The sequence below is a fragment of the Capra hircus genome, chromosome 10 (genome assembly GCF_001704415.2).
Source record: "Capra hircus breed San Clemente chromosome 10, ASM170441v1, whole genome shotgun sequence".
Taxonomy (NCBI): Eukaryota; Metazoa; Chordata; class Mammalia; order Artiodactyla; family Bovidae; genus Capra; species Capra hircus.
The window spans coordinates 3,218,723-3,241,963 of record NC_030817.1 but is presented as its reverse complement, the minus strand read 5'-3'; the positions used below and the strand labels follow the sequence as shown (position 1 = coordinate 3,241,963).

Sequence of the window (23,241 nt, the reverse complement as noted above, 5' to 3'; positions counted from 1 at the left end):
ATATAAAAATAAAAACACTAGATCAGACATTTCTCCTCTTGAATTCTGTTCTTCTGAGTGTTCAAGCCACCAGATTCATTTTCCCCTAACTCAGAAGCCATGAGGCCATGGCTAACAGGCCACCTTTGAGAAGTTCAAAACAGCCCTTGGAAACAAGGTTGCCATGTCTGGTAGAAAGACCAGAGCATCTGATGGTTTCCATGGTGACCACGGAGCCCAGGTGCACACTCTAATGAGGCTGGCTGGCCAGCCAGCAACTCAGACCAAAGGTTGTGGAACGTTCCAGGAAGACCCCCATGTCACCGAGCCACTCATGAAATTCTAACTGTGGCCTGCTTGCCAACAAGTGCCCCCTTCAGGAGACAAACACTCAGCAGCACTGAACTCTGTGTCCAGCCCTGTGCCAAGCTCTTTTCCGTACGTTATTCCATTTCACCATCACCAAGACCTTACAAAGTAAATTCGAATTCCACCCCATTTTGCAGATGAGTAAACTGAGGCAAGGGCTTCCACAGTGGCTCAGTGGTAAAGAATCCGCCTGCAGTGCAGGAGACATAAGTTTGATCCCTGGGTCTGGAAGATCCGCTGGAGGAAGGCATGGCAATCCACTCCAGTATTCTTGCCTGGAGAATCCCCATGGACAGAGGAGCCTGGCAGGCTGCAGTCCATGGGGTGGCAAAGAGTCCGACATGACTGAAGCGAGTTAGCAAGCACACATGCAAACTGAGGCAGCTCATCCAAAGTCCCTGAGCTTACAGAAGACATCTCCAAGCCAGTTCTAGTGCCTCGTTCCTCCACTCAGCTCAGTAAGAATTTATGAAACTGCTCAAGGGGCGCACTCCCTTACATTCTTCTAAAGAGAAGTTTATGTCATGATTTCTTGTCTCAGAGGGGAAAACAAGCACAGCCTTAGAACAGATCACTGACCTATTTCTGCCCATCATTTCCAGATTCTGATAAAGAGCTCAAATTGTCATTTTTAAATACGAAGGCATCATAAGAAATAATTCCCTGAAGGAAGTTTGAAAGACTTGAGAATTAGGTAAAGAGATGAGAAAGAGAGCAGAAATGATCTTACTCCGAAACAAGTGTTCTGTTAAACTACATGATCAGGTATGAGCTAAAGGGCAGTGCAAACCCAAGTCCACATGCCTGGCACTGATACTAGGAATGCCACCTCTAGTAAACAAATCCCTTGCACTGAGACTTCTGTCCCTTGTTTCAAGGTGAGTATTCTCAAATAGAAAAACTCACTAAGGCAATAGCAATCATCAACACCTTAGTATGAGTTAGTATGTGAGCAGGCTATTGCTGAGGGAGCACTCAACTGCGGGAGGAGAGGAAAGGGCCGTGAGGAGACAGAGGCAAAACACAAAGCAACGTCTGGAAACTGCAGGCGTCTGGGAGAGGTCGTAGAAGCCAGGAGCAGCCTAAGACGCCAGGCTGGGAAATAAAACAGAGAGAAGGCGCTCCAGCAACAAAACGGATGGGCTTCTAATTCTCCACTTTATTGCCAGGCTTCCCAGGCGGCACAGCGGTAAAGAATCTGCCTGCCAAAGCGAGAGGCGCAGGAGACGCGGGTTCGATCCCTGGTTCAGGAAGATTCCCCTGGAGAAGGAAATGGCAACCGACTCCAGTGTTCTTGCCTGGAGAATCCCATGGACAGAGGAGCCTGGCAGGCTATAGTCCCTGGGGTCACAAAGAGTTGGACACAACTGAGCGCCTGAGCACCACTTTCTTGCCAGTACACTAAAAAACACATCTTCCTTCTTTAACAAGAAGCTGAGTATGCCACATGCCTCCAAAATATGTGTTGGAAAATCCACACTTAACCCCCTTGTGTTGTGATTCCTGACAAGAGACAAGAATTAGGAACTGTACCTGTGACTACCATGGGTCGAAATAAAAAAATATGACCACAACATTGAACTACCCCATTGAAAATCAGAATGGCAGCATGAGTCCCTGGTAATTTCTTCTGGATCCAGTCAGGCTAAAGCCAACTGGATCACAGAGGTTAGGGTTTAAACAGACGCAGTACTCACTCGAAAGACCTTCTCCACTCTTGCAATGCTTTTCCCAAAGATGGTTCCAAGTTGGTCTCCAATTCCAGCCAATAAGAAACCAAAGAGTGGGATTCCAAAGATGGCATATAAAATGCAAAAGATTTTGCCTCCTTCAGTGCTTGGAGCAATCTTCCCATACCCTGGTGAGAAATATTAAAAAGAGAGAGGGAGAGTGGTGAAGCAGCAGAGAAATTAGAGCACGGGACCAAAGAACCTGACTTCCTAGAGGGCTGCTTCATCCCCACCCTGAACCTCAGGAGTTTTAGGAGAGCTCCATTCTAAAGGCCCTACAAAATTGAGAACATCGTTCCATCGCGACTCTTCTTTCTCTCCCTGTATACAGTCAAGAGGGTCCAGGTTTCCAGGATCTGATAAGATGACATGTATTTCATTAGATGACATTTTAGGAGATCTGTGGTCATCTGGAGTTGCGTTTCTGGTGGAAAATGTTACCACCCATTTCAGAAACATCAGACATCTTCAGCATGTCTGGTTTAGGGACACTGGGCACCTGAGGAGGGTTTACCACTGCTTTTTTAGATTTGGAAAGAGCTTCTCCTATCCAGCCTCGTCCTGTGGCCATCCCCTCCACGGGTTGGACTGTGGCTCTCTCCTGCATTTGCCTTCTTAGGGTGATGGGTGTTCCACATTAAGGAGGATGGGTGGTCTAGGACGAATTCAGAAAGGACCCCTGGATCATACAGCCCTGCCCTGAGAAGCCTGAAAACAGCCAGGAGTGGAGGAGGAGAGGCTGAGTGCTCCTTCTCACGTGGACCAGGATGCGGAGCTCTGCCTGGGTCTCTCTTTCTCTTCCTTGGCAACTCCACGCCACTGGAGTCCTGCCCACCCCAACCCACACACTTCTTGCACCAAGAATCCAAGGATTCTTGGATTCAGGTGCAAACTAAAGGTTTGGTGGTGGAATGGATGTGTAAATACAAAACAATCCTCTAATAGCCCGATCTAGTCACTTGTTTCAAATAGTGCTTCAGAAACACCCACATCCGCATTCTCGAGAGTTCTGCAGTTAGGTAAGTAACTAGTGAATGTTTGGCTTACTCTCTCTGACAGGACCGAAGACAGTGGTGCTGGAAGAAAAAGGCGTATAGCATTGACACACATTATACAGAGACGAGACTCTAAATTACTCGTAGTCACACCAGTGAGTGTTGCAACATTACGCTAACTAGTGTCTAGCTAGTCACCTAACTTAACATTCTCTCACACAGCACAGCTGAAGGGGAGTCTATCTCTAACCCACGCAGCAAGTGAGCTATTGGGCTCATGGTTATTAGCACGCGGGGAATGCGTCACAGCAACGATACTGCTGACAGCCGGTCCGTCGCTCAGCTTCCTGTGGGCCTGGAGGACTCTTGCTTCCTGCCTCTGGGTGCTGAGTCACCCGGTTATTTTCCTGTTCAGCTTTCCAAGTCAGAATCATTCAAACCTCTTATCACAAATCATCTAAATTTTATAGCTTCCATTTTTTAAATGACTGTTCAGGTAAGTCTTCTAATCTTGCTCTTTTTTTTGTTTGACTCACCATGATTTTTATGTAATTGTGAAAAAAAAAAAAAAGGCTCTCAACTTTTTTCGGGTGTTTTCAGGAACTTGGACAAAATCATTCTGTCAGCATTTCCCTCCAGAATAATCTGATTTACATTAACACAGCCCTGGTGAAAAGGAATAAAGGTGCCTATACAGCTCCAATTCCTGGAGGATTATGGTGACACCTGGAAATATTCTGGTAATTTATGGAAACGTTTATGGCTCTGGCCATAAATTTACTGTCTCCCAATTGCCTGATTACTGTCAAGGACGCCGATTATCTTTCAGTTTGAATATCTCAGGAAGAAGCACATTGCAGGCACAGGGAGGCACACTGAGGCCTTGAATCTGCAGAGCTGGCATCTTATCAACCTTAACAAGTGCTGCACCCCTTCCGCCAGCTTTAAGACAGGATCCGTTCCAACGCTTGGGTCAGGACTGTGCTCAGGGGACATTTCCCTCATCTAAAGAGCCTGAGAGCAAAGCAGGAAGAGGAGGCTCCAATCCAATACCACCACCTTCACCTGGTTATCCTGAGACTCACTTAACATCGCCAAGCCTGGTTCTGGAGGGATTCAAGGAAAATGTGGGGGAAACCAGTCGGCCGTATGCTTCCAAAGCAAAGTATAAGCAGTAGTGTGGATCTTATTACAGTGGCTCCTTCTTCTGGGTTTCAAAGGCTAGGACACTAAAGTTAGAGCAAAGCTCTCAGGCACTCAAGAAGTAATATGCAAATGAGCCTTGAATAGGGGATACTTTGGCCACCTGATGTGAAGAACTGACTCATCGGAAAAGACCCTGATGCTGGGAAAGACTGAAGGCAGGAGGAGAAGGGGATGACAGAGGATGAGATGGTTGGATGGTGCCACCGACTCAATGGACATGAGTCTGAGTAAACTCCAGGAGTGAGTGGTGGACAGAGAGGCCTGGCATGCTGCAGTCCATGCGGTCACCAAGAGTCGGACACGACTGAGTGACTGAACTGAACTGAGGGGCTTCCCTGATAGCTCAGTTGGTAAAGAATCTGCCTGCAATGCAGGAGACCCCAGTTCATTCCCTGGGTCGGGAAGACCCCCTGGAGAAGGGATAGGCTACCCACTTCAGTATTCTTCGGCTTCCCTGGTAGCTCAGCTGGTAAAGAATCCGCCTACAATGAGGGAGACCTGGGTTCGATTCCCGGGTTGGGAAGATCTCCTTGAGAAGGGAACAGCTACCCACTCCAGTATTCTGGCCTAGAGAGTTCCATGGACTCATAGTCTATGGGGTCGCAAAGGGTCAGACACGACTGAGCGGCTTTCACTTTCAAGCCTCGAATAGCCTGTTTAAGGCCATCACTTCACTTTGGATGTAAAGTAATCACCATTTTTGAGCTATGACTTATCTTATGTGTGTCCCCTGCCTCTGATGAACTATATGGAGAGGCTGTTCTCCAGTTTGACACTCAACCCTGTTGCTCTAAGAAAATTGCATAAGTTACTTTTTGGAATTTTGCTCTGAGGCAACAGGAAGGACACATTCCTGGATTTTTGCCTCTGTTTGTACTGGGCCCTCAAGACCTCCCTGCCCCTTCTTCCTGAAGGCTTGATACAACTTTGAAGTAAGGTGTCACAGGGCCTGAGAGCTCAGGAAGTTAAACTTCTATTCTGATCCTTCCACTTGCTAACTCTCAGATCTTGGGCAATTTACCTTTCTGGCTCACTTTCCTTGTCTGAATGAGGAGGCTATGAATAGCACCTACCTTACAGCTTCAAGAGCTACATGTGAAGCCTAAGGACCCTTTGGAGATTAAATCCACAGTGAAACAGGAGGCCCAGAGTAAGCATTCAGTAAGGATCCGCAATTATCACCTTGCCTGGGTTTTCTGCGGGAAGAAATCACTTTGTGTCTCCAGCAAAACTAAGTCCCAGGAGAAAAAAGAGCTGCTTCCTATTTTCTCCCCAGAAACTCCACCGTGTTCCCGCAGCACCAAGACAACTAACACAATGCCTGTGCCCCAGGCTGGACCGGCTGGGTGGCACAGGGGGCCCATGGCGGGACTTGGGGTGTGGGTCCTTGGGGCAGCAAAGGCTGAGGGGTGAGAAGCTGCGAGACAGGCAGACGGAGCCCAGAGCATTACAAGTGGACTTCCTAAAGCGGAAGCCTCCAGGGATCCTCCACCAGCTGGCTTCTGATGATGCTCAGCAGGAAGAGACCAGCCTAGCGAGAACGCTCTGCTGTGAATGAGAAAGCCTGCAGCAGCGCTCAGCGCCGGTCACCCCCTGGCTAGAAAAGAGCCCGAGTCCTTTCTGAAGACAAAGCTGGTGTTTACACAGGACGCGGGCCTGAGCAGCACACACAGAAACCTCCCATTTGCTATTTATGTGCTGAAGTCAAACCTTGGCCAAACCGTGTGCTGTTCAGCTCTGGGGTTTGGGTTAGAGCAAACGTTCTCAAGCCAGGCTGTGCGTTCATGGGTGTGTGGCAGTCATGCAGCGTTCCCCACTTAAAAGAGCCTCGCTCTTGGTCTAATGCTCCGCTGTTGTCATTTTGAGGCTCTTAATCATTTTTTTTGTTTTTTAACAAGAGATTGCATTTTCACTTGACAATAGGCTTTGTGCTTATGTAGCTGGTCCTGGTGGATAAAGTGGGGCTCTGTGGCTTACTAACCTTGAGATATTAGACAAGCTACTTAATATCTCTGGGTCTCAGTCCTCTCATTAGTAAAATGAGGCAAATGAGAGTTATTGTGAAACTAAGTGAGATAATACATGCGGAGCACAGTTCCTGCACCTACTGCTGCTGTGCAGTCACCAAGCTGCATCCGACTCTCTGTGACCCCGTGGACCGCAGCACGCCAGGCCTCCCTATCCATCACCAGCTCCCGGACTTTAACCAAACTCATGTCCATTGAGTCTGTGATGCCATTCAACCATCTCATCCTCTGTCGCCCCCTTCTCCTCCTGCCTTCAGTCTTTCCCAGCATCAGGGTCTTTTCAAATGAGTCAGTTCTTCCCATCAGATGGCCAAAGTATTGGAGTTTCAGCTTCAGTATCAGTCCTTCCAATGAATATTCAGGACTGATTTCCTTTAGGATGGACTGGTTGGATCTCCTTGCAGTCCAAGAGACTCTCAAGAGTCTTCTCCAACACCACAGTTCAAAAGCATCAGTTCTTCAGCACTCAGCTTTCTTTATAGTCCAACTCTCACATCCATACATGACTACTGGAAAAACCATAGCCTTGACTAGACGGACCTTTGTTGGCAAAGTAACGTCTCTGCTTTTTAAATGCTCTCTGGGTTGGTCATAACTTTTCTTCCAAGGAGCAAGCGTCTTTTAATTTCATGGCTGCCGTCCCACTGGCAGGCGGATTCTTATCCACTGTACCACCAGGGAAGTCCGACAACTCTTAATTGAGTTCCAGGAGAGGGACATGGTTACTGGTTACCACCTGGGACCTGAGGAGGGGCTCTCTAGGATGAGGGTCGAGTCAAGTGACCTAATCCAAAAATGCCTCAAATGGGGTATTTCCTGGTGGTCCAGTGGTTAGGACTGTGTGCTTTCCCTGCAAGGGGCATGGATTCGATCTATGGTCAAGGAAATAAGATCCCAAATGCCGAGTGGCAAGGACAAAAAAAAGCTTCAAAGAGGAAATCTAATTGGTTTCTAGAGCTGTTGGTGAGAACTCAAATCATTTTCTGTCCTTCCACAAATGATGTTTTGTGGGAAGAATCTGCAGACAGCTTCCTCCAGCTGAGGAAAAGTAAACTTCCTGGAGATCCACCCGCACAGTCAACAAATGAGAATTAGTTCCTGAGAAAGGGGACAGGGTGCAAGGTGACCTCAGATAGGACAGCAGTCCAGTCTCCTCCCGACGTGACTCCTGGTTTGGAGGAGAGCTTGACCATGTTCCCCTTTTGCCGCACATTTGTAGATTTTCCTGTATAGCTGAGCACAAGAAAATCTGGTCAAAAAACAAAAAAAGTGCTTTGATATCTTCCGATAAAAAGGACCTCTGTTACTGAGTAGTATCACTGCTTTTCAGGAAAAAACTATTATTCCTAAGATCTCTGTATATGCATTCTACATAATGAGCACATTTTTTGTGTCTGAATAGCACATAACCTCACGTGGCCCAGGAAAGTCTTTCTGGAGAGCAACTTGGCAAGCCTTGAAAAGGTTCAGGCCCTTTGACACAGCATCCCCTGGGGGATCTTGCCAAGAAAACAAGCAGAGATGAAGATCGTCCTTCGAGAACTAAGGTTTTCATTGTGATATCACACTATCACAGAAGTAAAAACCACTTAAGCCTGCAACAACATGTGATTACAAGATTGATAATAGATCCAACAGAACCCATCAAAGATGATGTTTTTCCAAAGAACCTTAGTAATATGGGGCAATGTTTACAAGATTATGTAGCACATTGTGTGAACTCAAGCACGCATGCAAATGTATGCATATTTCACAAGTAATAAAAAAGCTCCTCAGCTCCAACTGCCCTACTGCCTGAGTTCTAAATAATGGAAAATGTCTCAGAAAGAAGAAGAAAAATTAGCAGGCTCGTAGGGATTTCTTTGGAAGGAATGATGCTAAAGCTGAAACTCCAGTACTTTGGCCACCTCGTGTGAAGAGTTGACTCATTGGAAAAGACTCTGATGCTGGGAGGGATTGGGGGCAGGAGAAGAAGGGGACGACGGAGGATGAGATGGCTGGATGGCATCACTGACTCGATGGACGTGAGTCTGAGTGAACTCCGGGAGTTGGTGATGGACAGGGAGGCCTGGCGTGCTGCGATTCATGGGGTCGCAAAGAGTCAGACATGACTGAGTGACTGAACTGAACTGAACTGACTGTTCTTATGAGCCTTGCTACCACTTGTAATGAATGAATTTGCCACTAAATAATTATGAGAAAACATCATCTCCTCACCTTATTATTCTTTCTCATACTGTACTCCTGTTTTCTTTAGAAATTTCTAATGGTGTGACTTTCTAAAACCTTCCACCCCGCAGTCAAAATTTAGCCAGCTAAATGGTGTTCAACTCACAACACATTATTTTTCAATTAAGACAGAGTGAGAGAAAAAAAAAAAGCATTTTTTCTGTTGAATAGAAACGAAGGCGATCCCTCATGCGCACACTGCGCCGTGAGCCTGAAGGGGCCTTGGGGTCTGGGTTGGCTTTTATTTTTGTCTGTTTTTGTCTCCTGCTTGTTGTGCAGTCGTTTCCTGTTCAGGCTCCATCTTCCCTCAGATTCTGGGAAAGGTCCCTGTCCTTTGCCCGAGTGTGACACAGCACCCGTCCTCCCGCTATAGAGGCAACAGCATCCCAGGTTGCCAGGACACCAGCACGCGGAAACCTAGGGGCTTATCCAATAGGAAGCTCCACCTAAGACTTGAAACCAAGAGCGAGGAGCCCACAGGAGGAGGAGGCGCGGCCGCAGTGGCCAGCAGGGTCCAGCCCGGGCTCTGAGGTCAGAGGACACTTAGTGGCCCTCTGTGATCGCTGAGCCATAAGTGTGCATTTGTTAGGATTTTTCATTAGGTGAGAGAAAACTCAAAGCACGATAGAGCCCAGCGCAGAGGGGGCAAGCGGGACCTCACTTACGGCTCCTCTTCTGTTACTCGGCTTCTTCACTATCAGCTGAACTCTAGGCAGGAAAACCCCTCAAGGGAAGGAAATGAGCAGCAGGGTCCTGGACTTACCTTTTCCCCGATTTACCTCCAGTAAGAAAAAGAAGTCATTTCCTCCAAAACTCATGCAAGGAATCCACTTGGAATTCCTCCTGCAGGAATCCACTCGCTTACTGGCCTAATCCAGGAAGCCTGTCCATCCCTGAACTCAGGACTGTGGCCATGCACATGCGCGTTACTGAATTTCTTTCTTTTTTTATGGTTCTAATTTAATTTTAATTTTTAAATTTAAGTATAGTTACTTATGAGTCTCCCCTGGTGGCTCAGATGGTAAAAATGTCTGCCTACAATGTGGGAGACCTGGGTTTGATCCCTGGGTTGGGGAGATCCCCTGGAGAAGCAAATGGCACCCCACTCCAGTACTCTTGCCTGGAAAATCCCATGGATGGAGGAGCCTGGTGGGCTACAGCCCATGGGGTCACAAAGAGTCAGGCACGACTGAGCGACTTCACTTCGCTTTGCTTTCGCTATAGTTACTTATAAGGTGCTAATTTCTGCTGTACAGCCAAGTGATTCAGTTATACATACATATATATACACACGTTTTTAATATTCTTTTTCATTATGGTTTACCAGAGGATATGGAATAGAGCTCTGTGCTATACAGGACCTTGTTGCTCACCCGTTCCATATATAATAGCCTGTATCTACTGACCCCAAACTCCCTCCCCCTCCCCTCCCCCCTTGGCAACCACATGCCTTTTCTCCGTGTGAGTCTGTTTCTGTTTTGTAGGTTCATTTGTGCCGTATATTTGATCCCACGTGTAAGCGACATCATATGGTATTTGTCTTTCTCCTTCTGACTTACTTCACCGTAAATCCCCCAGCGACACATGACACCTTTCCCCATCTTAATATCCAGACCGCTGCACACAGTTGCACCTGACGTTGGTCTTCTCTGGTCTGCTTCAGCAATGCCCTCGAGGGGTGCTGAGCTGGATGGCGCTTTTCGCCCTTACATCAAATGGTGCCATGTAATCCTGGATCCTTTGTTGGATGCCACGGGATTGAGGACAAATATGATCTAATCTGGTCTGGAGTGTCTGAAAGGCTTCTAGGCCCCAGACTTCCTGGCATAATTTATACCTCTGCTACTTGGAATAGTTGTCTTAATACACTTACAGATTTGTACGTGCAAACCCAGTATGCCAGAAATTATATTATGAGACTTTCCAAAAAGGAATGACAATTCTCTCTCACTCCAGGTTTCCTTATTGCACATAACTTTCTTGAATGCAACAAGGTAAGAATCATACAGGTTCTGAAGATGCGGTCTATAACCACAGACAAAAACCCGTGCCTCTAAAACAACCCAGAGCTTCTGAAACTTGCACCAATAGGAAGACAATCACCAAAGATGCATTCCCCCCAAAAAGGCACACCCTCCACCACCCAGCTAATGTGTGGCTATGAAAAGTAGGAGGAGAAACCTCACAGAAGGCCTCAGAGGGTTATGAGATTTGAGAGATTTGAACTATGAGAGAGATTTTTCTCCCACAAAATATAAACAAATGTCAATGCAAGAATCCTCCCACTGAGTACAGAAGAGTCTCCCTCTGTTTGGCCATCACTGCTATGAACTGGTGATGGCTGTGTGTCTCCCATTCTTCTGAATGAGAGCTTTTATTGCAACGTGACTTCACTACTAAACAAGGGCAAATAACTCTCAAACTCTTTTTCAGCAGAGCTGGGAGAGGGATGCAATCTACAGATTCCACCATATATGTTAGGGTTACCCAGAAGCTGAGATTGCAGAGGCAACATGGGAAAGAATACAGGGAAGCACAGAGAATAATTAAAGGGCCCACTGGTGGCAAAGCTCAGAAAGTGTCAGTAAAAATCCAACTATGAAAGTGAGGGTCTCACCTTGAACTTCAAAAGATACTTCCCTGTTTGCACCAAGTGTGAAACACAGTGTGAACAGGAAGAGCCACAGAAGCCTTCCTGAGCTTGACCTGGTCCAGAAAAACAGAAGAGGCAGCGCTATGCAGAGAGGAACACAGGTGGGCCAGGTCTGCAGGAGGCACCCTGCCTCACTAGCAGAAAAGAGGGGCGTCTTGGCATGTGCGGCCAGAACGGTTACCAGCTTCTCCTTGCTCTCCTCTTCCAGCCCCCGGAAAAGTTCAGCAGACAGCTAGTCCAGGGATATCCAGGGTGTTCGGCATCAAAAGAAACTGCCTCGGCATGAAGATAAAGCTTCCATTAAAAAAAAAAAGTGAAAGAGCAGCAGAACTTACCAGTGAATGAAAGATACTCGGCAGAAAGACACTGCCCCAACCAAACAAAACTGTAAATAGCCATGAAGTAATCGCCTCTCAGAATCATCGCAGAGAAACCACAAAGATGCAGGACATCCGGGAGAAGATGACGAGGTAACAAGTGTAGATGAAATGTGAGCTAAGCTGATGGAATTCAGGGAAAAAACAGCAAAGAAAAGAGTCCCCTAATGATCACAGTAAAGAAAGTGAAATTGGAAGGCGCGCACGGAGGAGGTAAGCTCTGTGAAAACACACACGCACAAAACGGAGAGAGGATGAAATCAAGCAAGTGATATGACCCACCTCCCAGAGTAACGGAAATAAAGAATGAACAAAGGGGACCTAATTAAACTTTAAAACTTTTTGCACAATGAAGGACACTAAAAGCAAGGTGAAAAGGCAGCCTTCAGAATGGGAGAAAATAATAGCAAATGAAACAAGTGACAAAAAATTAGTCTCCAAAATATACATGCAGCTCAACTCCAAAAAAATAAACGACCCAATCAAAAAATGGGCCAAAGAACTAAACGGACACTTCTCCAAAGAAGACATACAGATGGCTAACAAACACATGAAAAGATGTTCAACGTCACTCATTATCAGAGAAATGCAAATCAAAACCACAATAAGGTACCATCTCATGCCAGTCAGAATGGCTGCCATCAAAATGTCTACAAGCAATAAATGCTGGAGAGGGTGTGGAGAAAAGGGAACCCTCTCACATTGTTGATGGGAATGCAAACTAGTACAGCCACTATGGAGAACAGTGTGGAGATTCCTTAAAAAACTGGAAATAGAACTGCCTTATGACCCAGCAATCCCACTGCTGGGCATACACACCGAGGAAACCAGAATTGAAAGAGACACGTGTACCCCAGTGTTCATCGCAGCACTGTTTATAATAGCCAGGACATGGAAGCAACCTAGATGTCCATCAGCAGAATTATGGATAAGAAAGCTGTGGTACATAGACACAATGGAGTATTACTCAGCCGTTAAAAAGAATTCATTTGAGTCAGTTCTAATGAGATGGATGAAACTGGACTATTATACAGAGTGGAGTAAGTCAGAAAGAAAAACAATACAATATATTGTATAATATACAATACAGTATATTAACACATATACATGGAATTTAGAAAGACAATAACCCTATACGCGGGACAGCGAAGGAGACACAGATGTATAGAACAGCCTGTTGGACTCTGTGGGAAAAGGCGAGGGTGGGGTGATTTGAGAGAATAGCACTGAAACATGTATATCATCATATGTGAAACAGATGGCCAGTGCAAGTTCAATGCATGAAGCTGGGCACTCAAAGCAGGTGTGCTGGGATGACCCTGAGCAGGTGGAGAGGGAGGTGGGGGCGTTCAGGATGGGGGACACGTGCACCCATGGCTGGTTCATGGTGATAAATGGCAAAAAAAATCACAATATTGTCAAGTAATTAGCCTCCAATTAAAACAAATAATTTAAAAATTTTAAAAAATACATTGAAAGCCAATTTTAAGGGTTAAAAAGGAATGGAGGGGAAATACTAGTATAGAAGACATGGAAAGAAGAAATGATAGATGTATGACTGGAATCTCTAAAGAACAGAACCAGAACCATACGGCTGAGAAAATGTTTCAAAATGACTATCAAGGCAGCTTTCCTGAAATAAAAGGGACAAAACCTAGTAGCTTTATCAGACGGATGATAAAGAAATAATCTTTTGAGTAGCTGAGCAAAAAGATCAAGTCACTCATACTGATAAAAGGGGGGAAATTGCCTGGCATTAGGTTTCTCCACCACTGCATAAGCAGAGGGGGAAACAGAGTAACCAGCAAGATCCTTAAAAAACAATGTGAGTCACGGATTTCATTTCCAGCCAAACTGCCCTTCAAGGGTAGGGCTACCATCCGACAATACAGACACCCAGGGAATAGCGCTCCCAGGAGCCGTTTTTAAGTTTCAGCCAAGCAAGTGAAGATTGACGAAAGCAGTGGGAAAACTGTGACGTGCACCACGGCTAGAGATGAGCACTGATGATATTTAACCATAGAACCTCGACCAACACAAGCGGGAGTGCCCAGGCAGCAGAGCAGACGTGGAATAGACACCCTGAGGTTACAGAACGGCGTGAGCAGTGACTGACAGCGGAAGAGGAAAAGGAGCTGAGATGCGGAGCAAGTTCCCTGACTGCAGCATATATGACCGCTGAGAGCCAAGAGTCATTATTTAAAGTGGGCAAGTCGTCTGACAGAAGCTCAAGCATATTTAATAATGTAAAAGTAAACACTGATAGGATGGCCTCAACTAAAACTGTGTGGTGGAGAAAGAGATGTCATCCCCCATAACAGAGGGCTAATTAATACTGCTTAAAGATTTGCACCCTAAGGTTATTATATGCGATTATAATTATAAAGTTAACCCCTATGACAAACCATTTAACACCTAGGACAAAAATACAAGACTCCCCGAGGATCAGATAAAAGACACAGAGAAACACAATGAGAACAAAAATTGGTGCAGGAAGTAAGTAATCAGAGCTCACCTTATGATCAGCTGTGAAGAGCATTTACCCAGCAAAGTAATGCAAACATTTACTTTTGATCTAATAAAACCACAGGGAAGGAAGGAGGACGGGAAGAGAGCCTCCACGGTGGGCAGGGATGAAGAAAGGGAATTAATTCCTCATCTTCCTCAGTGGGAAGTCAAGAAATCATCACTAAAATAAAATTCGGGAAGTGCAGCACAAATGAGATATTTAAAGACATGGAGATGAATATCAAAATTATCAAGCAAAAGAGATGAAAGCAATGTATCCAGGGGAGGTTAAAAAAAGAGAGAAGGGCAGAGACTGCTGTTTTTCATAACAAACTTTGTAGAACAGTTTGGTTCCTTCATGAATAACTCTAATAAGTACAGTTTTTAAAAAGGAATTTCAACTCAGCTGAGCAATCTGAGTTCGATGACCAATTCAGAGATTGATTTTTTTCACTTTAACCTTCCCGTGAGGTCCATTTAAACTAAAGGTCCCCTAGACTTTCATTTTGAAAACTGAAGCAGTTCATTCTACTTTGCCTTTTATTGAAAGCCACCACACAAGTACTGCGATAATTCGACAGTGTTTGGGAAGCCTCCTCTGAACCCCCAGCAGTCATGGATTCTATGGGGACGATCTGTTGATTTTAGTGCCATTATTCAGGAGGGCCTGCCAGGGAAAAGATACTTGCAAACACATGGGTACCTATGGTGGTGATGACCGTTCCAGCAAAGAAAAAGGCACTTCCAAGGTCCCAGTGACTGCTGTTGTTGGAAGAGTTTCCTACTGGGCTCACTCCCGCGTTGTCGGCGTCAAGAGCGTGCTGCAAGGAAAGTGAGAAAGCGTGAGACTCAGTTAAGGAGTTTATCAAGACGTCCTTGCTCAAGAACCTGCCGTGATCTCTAGACGACAGGTTACGTGGACAAAAGTACGGTCACAAAGTGAAATACTATGTTAGAGAGGAAAGCACGGCCCGGAACCGCACCGCCTGTGCCGGACCGCACGGTACCAAACCTGCGCTTAACACCTGACTTTACTGCAGCTCCAACCTGCTCCAGAAACGTGATCTTTTTAATACTTATTATTTTCTTTCAGTGAAGTGTCGTTGATTTACAATAGTGTGTTAGTTTCAGGGGTACAGCAGGCGATTCAGTCTTTTTTTATTGTATTCCATTACAGGTCATTACAAGAATACAGCTCCACGTGCTAAATCCCTCTGCTCATCTATTTTATGCAGAGTAGTCCGCATCGGTTAACCCCACACTCCTCATTTGGCCCTTCAGTAACCACAAGTCTGCTTTCTGTGTCTGTGAGTCTATTTCTGCCTTATATATAGACTCTTTTGTATCATCTTTAGATTCCACATATAAATGATATCAGGCTTTTCAGGTGGTGCTAGTGGTAAAGAACCCGTCTGCCAATGCAGGAGACACAGGAGATGCATATTCAATTCCTGGTCCGGAAGAGCTCCTGAAGAAAGAAAGAGCAACCCACTTCAGTCTTCTTGCCTGGAAAATCCCACAGACAGAGGAGCCTGGGGGGCTACAGTCCCTAGGGTCACAAAGAGTCGGACACAGCTGAAGCTACTTAGCACACACACATAAATGATGTGCTATTCATCTTTCTCTGTCTGAGTTATTTCACTAAATATGACATTTTTTTTTCATAATAGTTATCTTGTCCTATAAAAACCGTCCATTTTGTACAGACCCTGGAAGCATACCTCCAGATGCCAGATGAGATCTGCCCAATTCATGAATCATTGAGTAAAGCCAATTAGATCTTCAAATCTACCTAGCAGAATTTTTTTATAGCACTATACACTCACTTATTAAAAGTAAAAAATTAGTTTTAAATGGGAGGGGAACCTGATATATACTATACTGTCATTCATGTAAAATTTGCAGGTGTAGGATTCCCAGGTGGCTCGGTGGTAAAGAACCCATCTGTCAATGGAAGCGACGTGAGGGACACGGGTTCGGTCCCTGGTCGGGAAGATCCCCCGGAGAAGGGCATGGCAACCCACTCGGTATTCTTGCCTGGAGAACCCCACAGACAGAGGAGCCCAGTGGGCTATGGCCCATAGGATCACAAAGGTTGCAAAGGACATGAGTGAAGCAACTTAGCATGCACACAGGTCTTACCCTGTCCTGGCACAGGTTACGCAGAACACATAGGTCTTGCATATCCATGGAAAGCGGTCTGTGAGGACTGGCCCCCAAAGCGGTTGTTCTTGGAAGATGGGATTTCAGCTCCTTTCCGCTCTTGCCTGTTTTGTTGGACTGGTTTACCCTGAGCTGGTTTCAGGAGTTGAGAGCTGGGACCTCAGAACCTCGGGTAAGTTATGTTCACCCCTCTTAGCCTAGATTTCCTCATCTGCAAACTGGAGGTGATAATTCCTCCCCCCACAGAGTTATTGTGAGGATGAAATTAGATGATCAATGTAACACGCTTAACCAGGTACCCAGCATTGGAGCAAGGCTTAACAAAGAGCTGCCAATTGTGTGATTGTTATTTCACTGTCCCCCCAACACACACACACACACACACACACACACACACACACACACACACACACCTCCTTTTTAAAATAAGTGACAGTGACTCCTTACTGGCTACTGGATTTGGAATTTCATACACTTTAAAATTCCCAATGACTTGGCCACACTGACGCTCCAACCGCAGCTCACATCACTGGAAAAGCCTCCAGCCCCGGGCAGAACACTCTAGGAGACAGCCCCTCGTACTCCTGAACCTTTGCTTTGCTCTCCCATGAAGGTGCCCGTCCTTCAGGGTCTAATCTGGGCCCCAGTTCTTCCAGGAGGTTATTTGTTCAGGTTCAGCCCCCACGGACGGCCTAGGCCCAGGACTTATACCTCCTCATCACATACACGTCACAGGTCATTGATCATGCATCCGCTGCTTTAGATCCTTCCAGAGTCTCAGCACACACAGAATAAGGTCGACAGTTCCTCCACAGCTCTTCCCAAGCGGGCCCTGCCAACCTCTTTCAAGCCAGGGGAGAGGGGAGGAGGAGATTTCAACCAGGTGAGCCGCGGTGGAGAAGGGACAGCTGGGGGCTTCAGAGGGAGGTGGCAGAAACGTAAGATACTGTCTAGAAGTATCTAGAAAGGAAGAAAGACTCCACTCTCTGCAGAAAACTGTAATAACCCCTCGTGGATACTCCCAGACGCAATTAACATTGAGATGTGATTATATTCATCCTAAATAATGGCCGTTAAGCTTTGTTAACGGAGAAGGCAGTGGCACCCCACTCCAGTACTCTTGCCTGGAAAATCCCATGGATGGAGGAGCCTGGTGGGCTGCAGTCCATGGGGTGGCTAAGAGTCGGACACGACTGAGTGACTTCACTTTCACTTTTCACTTTCATGCATTGGAGAAGGAAACGGCAGCCCACTCCAGTGTTCTTGCCTGGAGAATCCCAGGGACAGAGGAGCCTGGTGGGCTGCCATCTATGGGGTCGCACAGAGTCAGACACGACTGAAGCGACGTAGCAGCAGCTTAGCAGCAGCAAGCTTTGTTAAAATGGGCAGACAGTGGTTGCCACAAATTAGATGACAACTGAAAAAGTCAACCATTGTTAGTTACATTTTGCCTTCATTGATCTGAGGTATTTCCAACTCTTTAGACCAGGGATCAACACGTTTCCAGAAAAAGCCAGAGAGTAAATATTTCCAGTTTTGGGGGCCACATGTTGTTTCTGCTGTGTAATTTTCTTTTCTTTATATAGCCCTTTAAATATGCAAAACCATTCTTAGCTCACAGTTGTTCATAAACAGGCTACTGACTGGATTTGGCAAATTGCTCGATCCCTGGGTTGGGACGATCCCCTGGAGAAGGGAAAGGCTACCCACTCCAGTATTCTGGCCTGGAGAATCCTATGGACTATTCCATGGGATCACAGAGTCAGACACGACTGAGTGACTTTCACTTCACACTTCACTAGACAATTGACAAAAGAAGAAAAGCTCTTTTGCTCAAGTCTTTGCTCTTTCCTGCCTCTAAGAACATGAACTATTACACTGGCCACTGCTTCTAACATAAACCTGGCAGTCCAGAATTTAAAATCCAGCTGCATGGAACATGTCTTTGCTCATGGTTTAAATCAGCCTAATCTACAAAGATCACTTCTTCACTGGTGGCTCTGCAATCCTCTGCTTCAGACAGAAGACAGAGGGTGAGTCCTTTCTGCTGGTAAAATACCCATTTTCACCCTCCTGTGAGTGCCATCAGACCAACCACAGGCCTTAACCTTTGTTTATCTCTTCATCATTGATTCAGCTCTGATGGGCCCACCTCAGGGGATAGCTCTAGAGCCCAGTCACTTGAGTGGCCTCAGATCACACCATCAATACCTAATATGTACAACTTCTATGAAGCTGTGAGAAGAGTTTGGGTTCAATCCATCCTCTCTGTGCTAAGGACGGCACGCTGACATCCAAAGCAGACCCAGAGCCACGTACAGACAGATTTGCAGCAAAGATAAGCGGGGGTAATTACTGGCTTCATCAAAAAAAAAAAAAATCCAACACAAGATTCCTTTTCAAGTTTCTTTTCTCTGAATTATGCAATTGATAAATATTTAATGTTTACATATGTAACCCTCAAGGAAAGGATCTATCAGTTGAAAGGAAAGGAAATTAACACTGGTTGAGTGTCTGCGTTGAGGCAGGTGCTCTAGAAGTGTTCTTCCCTTTAATCCCTTCCACAACCTGTGTTATTCTATTCCATTCTTTCTACACTTGCAAGCACGTCATATTACCTCTCTCTTTCAAGATACGGAAACAGGCTCAGGAATGTCAACTCCCCCATCTGCGGTCACACAGCCAGGAAGAGGAGGGTTCAGAATTCAAGCCCAGACTGATCCAAAGCCCTGGTTTTGCCCTTTCCTCTGCATATGGTACCCCGAACACAATAACGCTCATCGACCGTGTGCTCACCTCCAGGCACAGAGGAGGGAGGAAGCTTGTCACTGTCCCAGAATTTAGGCAGAAGGACCTCACGAGGGGTCGTTTCTTTCTTCTTTTCTGGCTGCACTGCGTGGCTTGTGGGATCTCGGTTTACCGACCGAGGATCGAACCCGTGACCCTTGCCCTGCAAGCGAGGAGTCCCAACCACTGGGCCAGCAAGGAAGCCCCAAGCAGTCGTTTCTGACTAGACCGCCTCCTTGCACACGTCGACAGAGGCATCAGACTTGACGGGACCGCTGCAGCGGATGGCAGCTCCACGGCTCAGCGTTAAAAATTTAAAGACTAAATAAAAACTGGGAAAAGTGGGTTTTAGAGCCTGAGAGGGAACAGAGGAAAGAGAGAGGAAGCACTGGGGGAAAAAAAAAGGAAAAGAGGAAAGCAAAAGAGACAAGTGTCAGCTGAGCTCAGTTGCTGCCACGCCCAAGACTTCTAACAAGCAGGCCCTTTCCTGGCAGCTCAGTGGTAGGGCATCCGCCTGGCAACGCAGGAGACGTGCGTTCAGTCCCTGATCTGAAAGGGCCCCACATGCCAGCAAGCAGCTAAGCCTGTGTGCCACAGGCACTGAGCCCCAGGCTGCGAATGCTGAAGCCCCACCCACCAAGAGCTTCTCTGCAACAGAAGCCGCTGCGGTGAGAAGCCCACGAACCGGAACAGAGTAGCCCTTGCTCCACCAGAGAAAACCCGCACAGCAAGGGCCCGGCACAGCCAGGAACAGGCAAATACTGTCTAAATAAAGCAGGTCCATCCAGTACCCAAGCTTAACCTGCTTCAGATCTCGGATGTAAATCCCTCTCTTGTGCCCCCAAGTCTTCAGTAAAGTGGGCTCTACAAGCAGATGCCTTGGGGAAGTGAGTTTAAATATAAGGGTACAGGGGGCTGGAATATGATTTACAACCAGAAGCAAGAAGGAGAAAAAGAAGACCTCTCACAAGTCACCAAGCTCTTGGTAAGACTAGAGGATCCCCCAGCCCAGGAATGAGGTGTGATACTGTCTAGATCAGAAAGACTCCAGCAAACAACCAGGATTAAAAGGAATTCAGTCTATAGGTTATATACCTACAGGGAAAACCAGTACAAACGGACTGCTATCACTTGAATCAACAGCATCATTTTTAACTCCATATTACTGACTGAATTCATAATTCTAACTTTATTAAATTTCTAAAGTATTTTCTAATAATCTTAGTTGTTTGAACTCAAGTAAAGGCTATTAAAATGAAAAGCATTTGCTTTTAAGTTTTTTACCCTCTCCATTCAGGCTGCAAAAGTGAAGATAAGCCAGCTCATTAGAAATGTCCAAGCATGTTGCTAATGAAATGACAAAACTGAGCCACAGTCTGGCTTGAAAGATCAGTTATCGGTTAGAGGTACAAGCCCCATCAGCATCATTTAAAGCCACAGTCTCAGACTCAAGGAGCGTCATGTGTTCACAAGTTCACCCACAACCAAGTTCAGAGAGGTCTTCTGAAAATCACAAGGAGATAATTATACTAGATGGGATGTGAGTGTTTCAAGGAAAACATACTATGAATTAGAAGGCATCACTTTAAGATTTAATTCTACGTCTTTTTAAATTTCCTTTATAGCCTGTAAGTTAGAATTTCCAATACCCACCCAGTAAGGGATTCATAAATGAATGCTTCAGTCAATAAGAAATGAGTGATATTGTAGGCACATGGTATTCCCAGCAGTGTGAAAGGAAAGCAATTTATTCCTCTGTAATACAGACAAACATAAGAAAGCAACCCAACACCAAGAAATGTAATGTTTGTTCTGTGTTTAAAGAGCAGGTGAGTGAAGAGGCGATGACCGCAGTTAGCGTGCTGACGTGAAAGAGGGAAATGGTGCAGGATCCGTCTGCCAGTCGGGAGATGTGAGAGACGCGGGCTCGATCCCTGGATCGGGAGGATCCCAGGGAGTAGGAAGTGGCAACCCACTCCAGTGTTCTTGCCTGGAGAATCCTGTGGGCAGAGGAGCCTGGTGGGCTACAGTCCATGGGGTCACAAAGAGTCAGACACGACTGAACATGAACACGTACGGATCTAAAAGAATCTGTTTCTAACTTATTTACAAAACAGAAGCATACGCACAGATTTGGGAATCAAACTTAAGGTTCCCAAAGGGGAAGCCTGGGGAGAGGGGGTAAATTAGGAGCTTGGGATTAACATATACACACTACTGTATATATAAAATAATCAACAAGGACCCAGCGGACAGCACAGGAACACTGCTCAATATTCTATCATAACCTATATGGGAAAAGAATCTGGAAAGAATGGAGATTCCTGATTCCCAGCAAGGTGGATCAGAGGCACGTATAGCACTGTGCGCAGATATGAGCGCTCAGTGATGCCCAACTCACGACTTCCCTGGTGGCTCAGATGGTAAAGCGTCTGCCTACGGTGCGGGAGACCTGGGTTCAATCCTTGGGTCAGGAAGATCCTCTGGAGAAGGAAAGGACAACCCACTCCAGCACTCTTGCTTGGAAAATCCCATGGACGGAGGAGCGTAGTAGGCTACAGTCCATGTGGTCACAAAGAGTCAGACATGACCGAGCGACTTCACTTCACTTCAAGCCCAATAGGCTCCTCTGTCCATGGGATTTTTCAGGCAAGAATAGTGGAGTGGGTTGCCCTTTCCTTCTCCAGGGGATCTTCCCAACAGGGATCGAGCCCACCTTTCCTGGATCCCCTGCATCAACGAGCAGATTCTTTACCACGGAGCTACCTGGAAAGTCCATATATATATTACATATATAACAATACACATATCTCCGTATCGCCATTCTTTTTCAGATTCTTTTCCCATAGAAGTTATTACAGGATATTCATATATACACTAGCGTATATGTATACTATACAGTGTATATTTCATACATAGTGTGTAATGTATCACACATACAATATAGTGTATTACACACATATATATAGTGTGCAACGGAGATGTTAGCTAATGCCATGGTGGTCATCATTTCGCAATAAATTCGCGTATCAAATAAATACACGGGATACCTTCAACCTCCACAACGTTAAAATGTCAATTTAATCTCAGTGAAACTGGAAAACAGGTGAGTAAAGAATCTCCTCCCTTCCTGCCCCCTCTCCTGCATCAGGAGCCCCAGAAAGGGGGGACAGGGAGACTGCAGCCTCTCACAGAGGAGGCAGGTCTGAGGCTGACGGAAGGGGGCGTGAGGAGCCCCCAGAGGCGATCCACCAGGCTCCCCAGCGTCGGTGTCCCATGGGGCAAGGCCAGGCTGCATAAGTCAGAGTTTCAGGCAGTCCGCGATACCATCGTGAGCTTTAGTGCTGCTCCGGGATGAACCACGGCCCTCAGGGGACCACTAACTGTCTGCGGCTTTTCTCCTGTGATCTGTGCCCACCGTGAGATCATCTGTTTCTCTGTTTCCTCACGTGGCACCGGGAGGAAGACAAACAGGCGGAGCAGTAATCACTCGGCTTGTCTGAGACTGAGGAAGGCGACCGATTGGAGGCATCCGCACCGACGCCAACGACCGCGGGGACGGTTTGATTTAGTGTCCACACTCGCAGAGGGAAAGCGGCTTGGTTCATGAGTCAGCCCAGACTGCAGGACACGGTCTTCTTACTGATGCTTACAGCTCTGGGACAAAAGGAAAGGACCTCGTCCCAGGGCACAGGGCGGCTCCAGGCCTTCTGCGTTCTTCATGTCAGGGGGGCACAGCCAGCAAAGGGATTTAGGAAGGAGATATGCAGCCAGGGGTCGAGGCAAGATGGGGGGTGGGGAAGCGGTTTCATAAATGTCCTCAGAGCAGGCGCGCTTTCAGCCATTAGTGGAGAGAAGGAAAGCCACAAGCCCTGGGAGACGGAGAAAGGCGGTGGGTACCTGCAGTCATCACAGCTCAGAAGCGCCCTAATGACTCCAAGCCCCACAACAGGGTACAGCATCCTCCCAGCGCCTCGCACAACTGCGGCGGAGGGGCCCCGGGTGAGAAGGGGAAGTACGAAATTAATCTGTTTGCCGCGGTGGCTTTTTATTTCTCCTGCTTCAGAAGCATTTCACATATCAATATTTCAGCAGCAGAAGTGAACGGAAAGGCTGCTTCACATCCCAGGGCAGAACCACACCACACAGGTCCTTCAAACAACAGCACAGAGGGGTATCAGAGAGGAGCACTGGAGCCACCTCCCAGCGAGGCACCTC

The 23,241-nt window shown here is 46.5% G+C and overlaps 1 protein-coding gene across 1 annotated transcript in view; it reads right to left on the bottom strand.

The window, feature by feature from the left end:
- Positions 1 to 23,241, bottom strand: part of KCNK10 (potassium two pore domain channel subfamily K member 10) — a 90,942-nt gene that overhangs the window by 43,460 nt on the left and 24,241 nt on the right. Inside the window, exons 3-4 of the mRNA XM_018053754.1 lie at positions 14,777 to 14,894; positions 2,046 to 2,206 (exon numbers count right to left, since the gene is read on the bottom strand). Coding sequence (XP_017909243.1) covers positions 2,046 to 2,206; positions 14,777 to 14,894 — 279 coding nt within the window. The remainder of the gene's footprint in view (positions 1 to 2,045; positions 2,207 to 14,776; positions 14,895 to 23,241) is intronic.